This window comes from Aythya ferina, assembly GCF_964211825.1.
Source record: "Aythya ferina genome assembly, chromosome: 22".
Taxonomy (NCBI): Eukaryota; Metazoa; Chordata; class Aves; order Anseriformes; family Anatidae; genus Aythya; species Aythya ferina.
This window is the reverse complement of record NC_140320.1, coordinates 1,428,207-1,440,654: the sequence shown is the minus strand read 5'-3', so window position 1 is coordinate 1,440,654 and position 12,448 is coordinate 1,428,207. Positions and strand designations below refer to the sequence as shown.

At 41.3% G+C, this 12,448-nt stretch overlaps 1 protein-coding gene across 5 annotated transcripts in view; it reads right to left on the bottom strand.

Moving 5' to 3' along the window:
* The window catches only part of FLI1 (Fli-1 proto-oncogene, ETS transcription factor), an 89,991-nt gene extending 86,289 nt beyond the window's left edge, over positions 1-3,702 (bottom strand). Inside the window, exons 1-2 of one of the 5 annotated variants that reach the window (XM_084495953.1) lie at positions 3,686-3,702; positions 1,139-1,220 (exon numbers count right to left, since the gene is read on the bottom strand). In XM_084495953.1, coding sequence (XP_084352079.1) covers positions 1,139-1,177 — 39 coding nt within the window. In that variant the 5' untranslated portion in view covers positions 1,178-1,220; positions 3,686-3,702. Of the gene's footprint in view, positions 1-1,111; positions 1,221-3,099; positions 3,471-3,685 lie in introns of those variants that run through there. The other 4 variants (XM_084495951.1, XM_084495952.1, XM_084495955.1 and 1 more) reach the window with 4 other exon arrangements.
* Between the last annotated feature and the right edge of the window lie 8,746 nt (positions 3,703-12,448).

Below are 12,448 nucleotides of genomic sequence, written 5' to 3'. Positions count from 1 at the left end.
ATTACAAATTATCCACCCAGCTCTAGTTAACACCCTTCTGTGTTTCTTCAGCCTGTGAGAGAAGGGGCTTGTGTTTTAGATTTTCTCTAAGTGCTGTTGCATGCAGGGTTTGCCTTAAACGTGTAACCCAGATGTCCCAGGCTTGGTTTATTTACATTCTTGGGAACTGTTGTGGAAAAAAAACTATATGATGTCAAATATAATATAGTACTCGATTGAGTTATAAAGGGACAAGGCTGTGCCAATTCTTCTTTGGAATTTGTTTTAATCTTATGAAAGAGGCAGAAGCGGCACACTGAAATACATTCTAAGATTCACTTTTTAATTAAGAAAATGTACATAGATGATCAGCTATTCAGAGTGCAACATCTAGTAGTATCTGACATTAGCCATCACCAGTAAAACCAATTGAAGTCAATTTGCCTACTGAATGGTATGGAAGAATTGCTCAAGGAAAAACATAAGTAATATTGTGGAAGAAATGCCAGAATTACAAAGTGTTGTGACAATTCATTTCTTCAGTAACTGAAAGAGATGTTTTACTTCAGATCATTAAATATTTCCCCCTCTAAATCCATTTAGAAATGTACCTTTCAAAACCAGAACATTTCATATCATCTTGCATATTGAATTCAGTGGCTGGCGCAGCAGAGGAATAGACAGATATTAAATTAAATTTAGCTTTGGTTCAAAACTAAATGGTATCTAGGAAATCAGAAAATTGGAAACCAAATTAAGAAACCACTATGATATGATATTGGTAGCACGCTGCTGCTATCATATTGGCTTCAGAGTAAGAAACCACTACTATAATGAAATTCAGGACACTCTTACTATAATAGTAGTTATAGTATAATCCACCAAACCAAGCATCAATAATTTATAAAAGGCAAGACCACTTTAACATATTGTTACTTCCTGATGATTCAACTTTTGACTCAGCCCTGCATATTTCCAGAACTATAACTGTGATACTTCAGACACTAACCCCTCTCCCACAGAAGGTAAAAGATTTTTTTTTTTTCCTGCTAAGTTCAGTGAGAACGGGAATGAGACTTTCAACTAATACAAACTACTACAAATTTTTAAGGATTGTAATTTTTGACATTACCTGTTTAAAGATGCTGTCATGTCTTACCTTGACGTAAGACGAAGTGTCTGGCACAGTCTGAAACATCCTTACTTGTTTAACAGATATCTTTAAAGGTCTTAAACTTGACCTGAAATTAAAAGAAAAATAAAATCACATACATATATATAAATATTAAGTATAGCAAAAACAAAACGTTTTAAAAATAATAAACAATTAAATAATAATAAATAATAAAATTTAAAGAAAAGTCATCAGGTATTTATGCGTACCCTTTAAAGAAAGGGCACAGAAAAAACGTCCACCACAGTAACTAAACGTTAAGTAATATACAGGTCTTCATAAAGAAGGGTTTTATTTCTGCGTTTTAACAACAGTTTGTTTGTTTTTGCATTTGGGTTTTTCACCCCCTCAGGAAAAGAGCCTTCTTCACTTTTGACGAGAACAGAGGGAAACGTTTGACATTTGATTAACTGAATTTCTTAGCCAACAATTAAAAGCCAGCTGAAATACTCATGTTTTCATGTCGAGACTAGTTAACCCTATTGACTTGTATCCAAGGGTTTCACTTGGCTAAATGAAGGGCAGTTGCCTTTCGTGACTCATTGAAACCATTCCGAGCCATTAGCCTGCCGGCCTCTATTGATTTAAAGAACCTTTCTCACCAATAATAATTAAACAATAAATTTAAAAAATAGCAAACGGAAGTATCATTCCAAATAGCAATAAAAAGCCCAGGGTTGTCAATCTCAGCCTTTCTGTTTTGGATAGTGCCGTTCCTCAAACGCAGCGGAGCTTTATCTCAGGCTTGCATCAACGAGGTGCATCTGTTTTTCTGTATTTATAAGACTTGATGATCTCCCGATGAACAGGTTTTTTGCCTCTCCCCCGGCCCCCCAAGTCACCACGACAGAGATGCAGAGATTAACAACAATTGTGAGAAACTTAATGGTGTGTGGGAAAATAAATCTGTAGTCACTAACAGGTCTGACAACTGTTTTTTTCTACCCGCTTCTCTCAGGATCTGTAGTCCCCTTGGAAAGCGCCCGAAAACGATTAGCTTACTGCAATTAGTGCATCGTTTAAAAGCACGCCCTCCCCCTTAGTATGCAGCTCGTTAGTGCTGCTGCTCTGACGCTCCCGTTTTCCCGGGGCGTGTGGGGGAGAAGACACGAATTTATCCCCAGTTTACTACCGGCGTTATGCTACAGGATCAGAACCACGCGTGAAGCTGCGCAGGAGCGGTCAGCACGCCTCGCAGTGCTCGGGACACGCTGCGGGGGCCTGGCTCTGCTCTGCCCGTGCCGCGGCCCCGCTGCTCCGCCGGCTGTGCCCGGCAGCCGGGGAAGCGTCCCCGTGCCCGCCGGTGCCTTGCTATGAAACATCTGTGAGTTACAAGCACAGAGAAAGGAAGGGGGAAGAAAAAAAAACACGCGCACACACAAAAACAGCCCAACAACTCTGGAAAATAAAAGTTCTCTATCTGCACGTATGCCCCTTTTATTGTTTTTTAAAGCATTTATTAGGCGGCCAGCTGGCACAGAAGGGCAACTGATTATAAAATCGACAATGTGTTTCTGATAAGTAGGTTTTTTTTTTTTTTTTTTTTTTTTTTTTTTTTTTTTTTTGTCGTCCTCCTTCCTAACACATTCCAGTTTCTTTTGCTTCTGAACTTGCAATGGGGGGTGGGGGTAGATAGAGTTGAGGGACAAGGTAATTTTCCTTAGTCAGTAAATTTTCTAGGGTCAAGGATTCACATATCGAGTTCCCCTGCTCCCCTCTTTGCCCCTGATTAGCGTTCCCCCACCCCCGCTTACCTCCCTCTTATAATTACACATGTTCATATAAATAAATACATCTGCATATTTGGAACCAGCCTTAAGAAGTCTGCTGTGGATTATTTATCAATCACATTGCCCAGCCAGCATCAGCCGAAATATAAAAGGGCCTCAAAGCACTTTTAGATTCACCTCTCGCTTATTCTTATTACTAGGATTTAAATGACTCACCTTTTTTACCCTTTCCCCTCAACCAGTGGCAGACCAGTTTGTAAAGATCCAGGTTGAGACCAAAAATAAAACTCCCCACCAGCTGTGGATTACTACCCTGCCGCTGCAGTTTTGCAAAGGAGAGATTAAACTTGTTAGATCCAAAGCAGCGCTGAAGTTAAAATTCCCAGCCCATCCAGACAGGCTGCATCAACCAGGCATTTCCTCAGGGGGCTTCTGCAGTGCTCGCAGCTCCAGGACGTGCTTTCCTTTCCCTCTCTTCTGTGCCCTCTACTTTTCATTTGATTTCCGTTTTCCCCTTATCAATATTTCAGCTGCTCCCTCAGATTAATCACGGCTATGTGACATCTTCGCCCAGTGAGCCTGTCTGGCGCTACTCGCAACTTTAAAGAAGGAAAAAAAAAAAAAAAGAGAAAGAAAAAAAATTCACAACTTTCTTAAAAAAATATTGCTGAGGAGTCAAGCCGAAAAGAGACGCTGAGTGGAGCTCAAGTGCTACTTTAAATCCCCTTTTAAAATAAGGAAGTTTCAAATATCCGTTTTAAAATCATCGTTCCTTACTTTGGGATTTTTTTCTGACTCTTACCTTGAAAATAGTTAACCCGTTTCCCTCTGAAGCAAAACTGAAAATACTACAGACCACATCCACCGAGCTCGCAGATGCACATGGCTGGATAAGTGAAATGAAATTGTCTCAAGCCTATTCTCTCAAGATCAAGAATTCAGCCTTTCTCTCTTCAAGCCGAAAGCTGCAGACCCTTTTAGCTACTTAACAATAGTTATCAAATACTAACACATTTAGGGAGGAGAAGGAAAACCATCTTCAAGTCAGGAATACTTTTTCTCAGCGGTGTCACGCTTCTGGTGCACATTGCCATCTCGGAAGGGTTAGCAGATAATATTTTGCACTAACGTGGGGGAGAAACTTCCAGGGATTTTCGTACGACATCAATTTTAAATGTAACCCTCAGAAGGGTTACCAAAACTATTTGGAAAATGTCCTTCCACTCTCTATTCTCTTTCTCTCCTTCCCGGCTTTGCCCCAAATTCCAACATATTGAAACATTTTTCTCCTTAATAAGAGGAACATATAAAGTGAAGGGGTGAAAGGGCAACTTGGGAGCCGTGCCTAGAGCTCCGCACACAATTTACTCGCTGGTAGACGAGGCGTTTAGCATTCCTCCCAATTTCCAAGGAAAACAGACTCAGACCTGTACCTAGTGACCAGGGACCTAGCCAGAGCCACTTTTTTAATATAGAAATTCTTTGGATTCTTTGTTATTATTGTTGTTGTTGTTTTTGTTACGCGAGGGAGTTTCCTAGGCAAGGTAAGATCCCGGGATTTTAAGAGGAAGATCTCGGGAAGATAAATTCCGAGGGAAGGGAAAACCAAAACGGTGGGGGACACACGAGGTGTGCAGCAGGCATGGCTCTTTCGGAGACCAAAACAATAAGCGTTGTCATTTTTTAATGGTTTTAAAAAGTCGCATCCATCAGGGTTAAAAATGCCGTTTGCAAGCCTTAATCTCATTATTCGGCGAGGATGCGAACACCTCTCTACACGCTCACAACCGAGCTAGCTAGCGACCGAATCAGATCTCATTTCAAAGTCATTTTTCATTCTTTTCTCACGTTTCCACGTGTGAATTACAAAAAACACGTCGCTGAAGAGGAACCCCAAGGGCTTACCATTGTGCTAACAAACCCCTCTTCCTATTCTTTCTGTTTGGGGGAGAGGTGGGCAGCTAACGGGCGTTTGCACCTTTCCCGGGCACTTCCCCCGCGAATTTCCTTTATTTTTAAGCAGATGTGCTCGAAATCGCAGCCTAGTTCCCACAGAGAGACACGCACAGGGCCACTGAGCACGGCACTGACTAAACTGCAATGAAATAAACTTTAAAGGCTGATGTTAACAAAAAGTTAGGACGTAAAGAACTTAAAAGTGCAGGGGAAATGCTTCCCCCGAATCCCGAGCTGGGTTTGCTACCCCTTGTAATCAAACCCCACTGTTGAGTCGAGAAACCCATGTGGCTAGTTGCAGTCATCTTGGGAGCTTTACTAGCCCAAAAGAAAATTGCTGGCAAATTGGAAACAGCTGCAGCATTGGAGACCAAAAAAAAAAAAAAAAAAAAAAAAGTCCTCCCTCCCTCCTGAGCAGAGAAAGTTACAGAAGTTTTGTTTACACAAATAGCTTCAACGCAGACATGACATCTCAAGTTTTCATCAACAAACCGTAGGTGACTTGTGTGTAAGCAACATTTCAACATTCATCACTGGCAGTGATTTTTAAAAGATGCCAATGAAAGCTCTCCCTCTCGCACATCCGCACTTCCACCTCACTTCTGTGGCAGCTGCTCTTGCCTGTGCCTATGCCCCCTTTAACAGGGTGCTAGCAACACAAACAGTGACTTAAAACCCACAAAGAATTTTATCCAAGTGGGGGAAAGCTGACAAGTGCTCGATTCTCATAAGCCTGTTGGACAATTGCTAGAACAAATGAAACGGTGGAAAAGCTCAGAGTCCTGCAAAATGTGCTCTTTTCATGTTTTCTATTTATTAGATACGTTAAGAGAAAACAGACTCATATGAGTCCCAAATGTAGGCAGAGTATTAAAAGAGGCATGTGTATGCTCCAGCAATTACAGCTGAATTTGATTAAAAACGTCATGAGGACTGCAAAAGCAGGAGTTACCTGATACACTAACCCTGAGGTTGCTTTAGGATGAATTATAACACAATTCATTTTATTTTAATAGGTCACTATAAGATTAACTGTTTAAGGATGGAGCTGTGCTATAAATGTTTACATCAAACCAGAAATAAGCAAGCTTTACTTTCTGGTTGTTTAGAAATAATGTTTATTACATTTTAAAATTCCTCAACATGTTAATTAGAAATAAGGGGAAAGTATGTGAAGTCAAAAGGAGTTCCAGTGCTTGACATATAACCACACACACTTCTGTGCTTCAGTTTCTCTTTCCTAAGAGGAAAATGTGGTGATTTTTAACTGGCCATCATCATTTCCACATGCTATGGGAAAATAATGGCAACAACTTTTTTCCCCTTGTTCCTCTCACAGTCTTGGTCCTAAAATTGAAGACTATTAGCAGCCTGGGCCCAAGTTATCAACAAGATCAGCCAAAGCTTGGGGTGATGATTCTGTCCAAGTAGTCCAGTGAGATCAGTCACCACAAAAATTTGTGTGGTTGGGAGGGAGAGAGCTTGAAGACCCATCTGAGACCAAGAGGCAAAATCACACATGCATGAAGAACTTCAAGACACCTTCCCACTTTCTGTTCCCAAAGCAGTGAGTGTGTCTTTGAACTTGCTTTTGCTGGTACAAGCACATCTCACAGAGAAGTCCAACAGACTGAATAAAAATAGACTCATAAATTTTCCCCTCAAGAAAGAAAGGGTGAAACACAGAACTACCAGGGAGAGATGTTCATCTGATTTTTCATCTGGTGTACTGCTGGGAAGTTTTTGAACGAGATAAGAACCCCTCTGTGACTGCAAATTGTGTGTGTGTGTTTGCTATCTTTAAGCAATGTCTAATACAATAGGTACTCATGCATGGATGGAACTCTAAGAAACAGCTGAATCTAATAATCATTAGTCATAATAGTACTGTGTTGCTGAAATTAAAATATTAATTCTATAGGAAATTCCTACCTGATAACATTTATTTTCATCTAGAATCAACAAGAAGGTCAAATTTAGAATTTTAGCATGAAAATACATTTATCTAATGTTTACTTTAAGGAAAATTAAAGCAATCATCTAAGAAAGTTTCATTCAGAAAAATCAGAAAGACCCATTTCAGTGAAGGCAGGCTGTTTGATTTTAACTAGTCAATGTAACTAAAAGCACTTTGAAAAATTCCAGTGAATATCAGCAAAGTTGTTATCAATGTTTTTGGGAAGGACATTTTAGGTTTTCTAAATCAATTTCTACCACAAAAAACACTTTTGAAATAAAACGTGTTTCACTCAAGTCTAACATTAATGCTGAATGTGATTAGTTTATTAAAATAAATAGTCATAAATGATTGATAAAATCATTATCACAACAAAAGAAAAGTTTGAGTTACAGAGTTAAAATGAGGGGTTAGGAAAAAAGGAATTGCCATAATTGTTAGGTTATGTATTACTCTTGAAAAAGGAATGTTAGGTGAAAGTTCATGTGTCTCCCAGGAATTAAAAATTTTGCTTAGTGGGAACAAGAATCTTTTACTGTCTTGGTTTGAGGAGGTGTTACTGATTGGGCTGTTTGACTAATGTTTATTATGAAGTTAGAAGAAGTGTGGTTTTGCCTTTTTTTTTTTTTTTTTTAACAAAACTGTTCAAGTTCTCCTCCATTATTTATGAACATTTTTGGAAAATTATTTACAGTCCGTAGGATGCTATGTAACTCTTCTGTTAAAGCAGGCTAGTTTGTGACTGAACTTATGTGTTTCTTAGTTCATGTGTTTTATTTTTCTTTATTTTTTTTATTAGACCTTAGAGATATCCTCCTGCAGGTAGGTTTAGGCAGTATATACATGTTATAATGAAAGACATTTCCTGACCTGAATACATTTCAACAGTCAAAAGGACAGGAAGGAAAGTTTAAGGACAGGGTGGTAAGACCTAAGGCCACAGAAAAGCATCCTGGTGGCAGAAGAGAAACAGAAATTATTGCAAACCTTTTATGCCATGGAAACTGATGCTTCTGAGTGGTCCCCAGCAGTCTCTGCACGGAGCCTTAGCTCTCCTGAGACCTCATGACTGTATATGTGAGATTTGTGATGCTTTTTTTACTGGGATTTTTAAGTTCATCTGGGCACAAAACCCCAATTGACCAATGCTGCACCCTTCGCAGCAGCACCTGCAGAAGGCCTACCTGAACAGCCATGGCTGCCAGCAACACAGCTGCCACACACTCTGGACCTGAGAGTCCAAGGCCCTCAGAAGAAGACTGGTCATGCTGATGTCGCTTTCGAGGCAAGGACATCTGAGGGGAGTGCCTATTTCCATACCTCTGACTTGCTCCTTTTTTTGCCCCATAAGTCTCCTATGCCCCTTTAGGCAAATAATTCCAATATTTGTTGTCACACATACACCTCTACCCCTGTCTTTCACTTCCAAGTGCTGCTGTGGACACCCGCCTCGCTGACACTAACTAAAAAAGTTGAAGAAAAAAGTGGAAGAAATTAAAAGCAAGCCTCTTCCTCCAACAGTTTTGCCTCTGAAGAAAAGAGAAGTAGCAATGACCCCGCATTCACTGCAAGCTTCACTGCTACTCTGTTTTTTCATCACCAATGTCGTGTGAGGCACCTCTCCTAGGAGAGAAGGTTGAAACCTTTTTTGAAACACAAAACTCAATGAGGCATAGCTCTGGTGTCCTACAAAGTCCATTTCTACAGCTTGATCCCTTTGTGTCTGCTCAACCTGAGGTTTCTGCAAGGCCGACAGATCAAGCCCTAAAGGCTTGAACAGAGGTAATGGGAACCTGCAGCTCCCTGGTAGCCTCCACAGTCATTTTCGGCTTGAGCTCCTGGAGTAGCTGCTGCTCAAGAGACCAGGCAGCTGTGAAGACACATCTGGAGCTCTAAAGGGCCTCCATCTGCTCTGGTGTCTGCAGAAAAACAAACAAACAAAACAACAAAAAAAATGTCAATTCTTTCTTTCCAGAGCTTAGTTTCCTAAAACGACTCACCTTGTATTTGAGCCAATGGGGATGGTAAAAGAGGGGAGCAGGAGGGAAGAGAGGAAGGAGGAAGTCAGCTCCACCAAAACAATGTAAACAGCTGAACACATGAAAAACAAACAAACAAACAAACAAAAGAATAAAAATAGGTGAATGAAAGTAAAATAAATGGCTAAAACAGGAGCTTGATGTGATTCCAAATGTTTTGACATGGAGGCATGTTTCCCATTCCACTTCTCTGCAAAGAAGGTTTCTCTTTGAATTAGATGAACCATAAAATAAAAAGGAAATTTAGAACAACACTGTAAAATGTTGTTTTACAGTGCTTTCCACAAAAAGCTCTCCCTTGAAGAGTTCTTATACCTCGGGCCTTGTCTACGCACTATCATCAGACAGCTTGGAGTACACCACTCAAATTAAAGCATTTCAGTGCCCACTCCTCCTAAGCAAGGCTGCAGCTCTTTCGGTACGAAGGTGCTTTATGCAAGAATAACTATTCCCATATGGAAAGGAGCGATGACTTGGGAAATCTCTTTGGTTAATATTATGAAGTGCTTGCTGTGAGCGTTTGCTGTATCGTGAAATAGCTCAGTGTCAGTGCGTGTCCCTCTTTTCTGACAGGGCATCCAGGACATCCCTAACAGAACAGAGACAATGGGAAGTGCTGAGATCAACATGCTTTATTGTCATCAGAGGTTTCTGGGACAAAGAGATTGTCTGGGACAAGAAGAAAGTAATGTTGCTCCCTATTCAAGAAAAGGAGATGGGAGGAAAGCAAATTTGCCCCAGGTGACAAAAACATGGAAAGGATGAAGCAGGGATTTAAAGGAGATTCACAGGGGAAGGTGTGTAGGTGAAGAAGGACACCGTGTGAAGGAAAAAGAAAGGCTGTCTCCTTTTTTGTGAATGACTGAGAGCAGTTGAACAGTATGCTTAGGAGTGCCTGGACCAGGGGCACTGCCTTGAGCAATGGTTAATGTCTCACCAGACTCAAGCACACGAACCTTGGGATGCTGTGGCTCACTGCTGAAGTCAGATGTGTGATAGGACTGCGACAACAAGGGGAGGAAAACTGAAGGTGCTGACTGAGTAGGTTAACTACAGAATAATGCACCCAAATGGGAGGCTTAACTGGTACCTGATAAAAAAAATAAAAAAAAAATAAAAACTCAGTTAGCTAAATCATTACGAAATCTGTGGTGGTCCAGGCTTCTGCAGCTGATAGCTGTCAGAAATCAATGTCATTGTGGCCTCCGAAAAGGCAAAGGAGATAAATTCTTGCAAAAGAGCTTGCAGCTCTTACACAGATGAGATTTATCTCATCTACAGTCTTGAGAATCCAAAGCCAGTTCACTGGAATGGCTTTGAGAGCATGCGGGTGTCCCCTGGTCAGAATTGGGCCTATTTTATAGGAAACACAGAGTAAATAATTATAGAAATGGACCTCTGCACTACCCTGACAAGGTTTTTCTTTGTGCCACATCCTGTGCTGGTGACCTGGCACAAACCTCTTGTTTATGCAACTCATCAAAGAGTAGAAACTGTGACACTCAGACCTGGCCACGACAATTTCAGAGGGCAGTGATGGTTTCCTGTGTCAGGCAGTTGGTGTGAGTTAGTTAGATGTGCACTGTGACAACAGGGAGAAACATTTCCTGAGAGCCTTCTTCTGCTTTATAGAAACAGCAGCTTGTGTTTCCCATTCAGTAGCTTAGATATGAAAGGTATGTCATAAATTACAGATTTTAAGGTAAAACCAGGCATCTATCCTGAAGGACATGGTTTGCAATTCTTTTTTCTAGGTTAGAAATAACCCTCAAAGCATGAAGACATGTTCAAGTTGGGCTTTCAGGGGACGAGTATACAACTTCATTTTTTTAATTTTTTTTTTTTCTTTTAACAGCCATGCTTAGAGACAGTTTTTTGAGCTGTCTAGAACAATGTGAATTACTGTTCTCTGATAAAACCAAATCAGATATTTTTGTCTTTGAAATATATTACAGATGAAGTCTACACACTTTTCCAGTTACTATCACAAACCTTGTCCACATGGGGATAAAAGGTGATTATAAAAATATCCTAGTGACCATGTGAGCAGCTACTACCTCGTCCTGTTGGTACTAAGCCACATTGCTCTAGGTGGCATATGAACAAAGACCAGATGATGCTTCAGGCCCCAGAGAGCTTCTAGATTTACCCAACACATTATAAAACCCTGTAGTGTGATAGAGTGACCCGTGAGCTGCTGTTGAAACCAGCATGTGCTTTGCAATCCTTGAAAATGAAGCAGTTTATTTTAAGAGCCTGCCTATGGATAGAGGAGCTTAAATTTGGGCTCCTAATTGGAAAATATTCAGAGTCTGTAAAGAGATCAAGATGTTTCCCTTCTCCATTCCGGGCATGAATCCCCCTCAACAATTACAAGTGAATCCCCTTTAAGCACTCCTGTTTGCTGCGGGAACTGAAGTCGTGACACTGAGTCACACATCCTTGGGTCTTTAGAGGTGTCCGGTTGCTCACTCAACTTGTTGACTCTGCTCCAGTCTCTAGCCCTATTTCCTGGACTTATCTCACCGACCAGATTTCCCCTCCTCTCTCTCCCTCCTGTGGCTCATAAACACTTGAAATCTACTGTAAACCCAATCTAGGCTCACAGCTTGTTGTGAGTACAAGCAGCAGCAGATAGCAGGAGATAAGGAGCAAGGCCACATTGTCTTTTTCCAGCCTGCAGTAAGAATTCACTTTTAAATCTGAAAATTGTTTGCTTAAGGAAAAGGAAATGTGCATGTGTGTGTTGGGGGGCAGCGAGAGAGGGGAGGGAAAAGGAGGAAGGGAGCTGTTTCAGAGACCAAATTGGGTTGTACCAAAGGGAGGATTGATGGAGATTGATGAAGGAAGTTCAGTAGAGGTCCCAGTGCAACAGGCACTTGTAAACCGTGTGCTCCTGTTATCCTGCCTGTTCCTAAACATCGGAGCATTCCCAAAGGGAAGGTGGTGTTTCCGCAGCAGAGCCCTTGGATGACCATCTCTATCCAGGCACTCCGAGGCCAAGTTTTGCTGGAGTGACACCCAGTGGGAAGTTGCTGAAGCCATGGGGAAGGGCTGCAGGCTTTCTCCACATGACAGAAGCTCTGCTGAGCTACCCTGCTAATGGTGTGACTTAATCATCAAACTGGTAAAAAATCCCACTCATACCCAGTGCTCAAAATGGAATGGTAGAAAGGTAGAAAATCTCTATTTCACCTCTTTGTAGCAAGAAAAGTGTCGTATATTTAATGTCCCAGCAGTGCTGTCATATTGTCACTTGTCCATGCCAGCCACTGCTCACATCAGCAGAACTGACTTATTTCACTTCCCAGATCAAGAGGAGGTCAGGTCTAGCTGCAGGCTTTGGTAAGCACGGCTCTGGCCATGATTCCTGCCTGACAGAGCTCAGCTGGCAGCATGATGCTGCTGTGGTGGTTATAAGGACAAATGCTTTTACAGGTGCAGCTGACTTTGCTCATGTCGTGGTTTCATTTCACAGCTATGCTGCAGAGCTGAAGCAGCTCTGTCTATGCTAGGGGTGTTGTGGGGTATGCAAGGACTCTTGTGCTGGTGTAATGCTCAGTTTAACAGAATATTCTGGAACTATGTGGCTATAAACACTTTTGTAGAACTG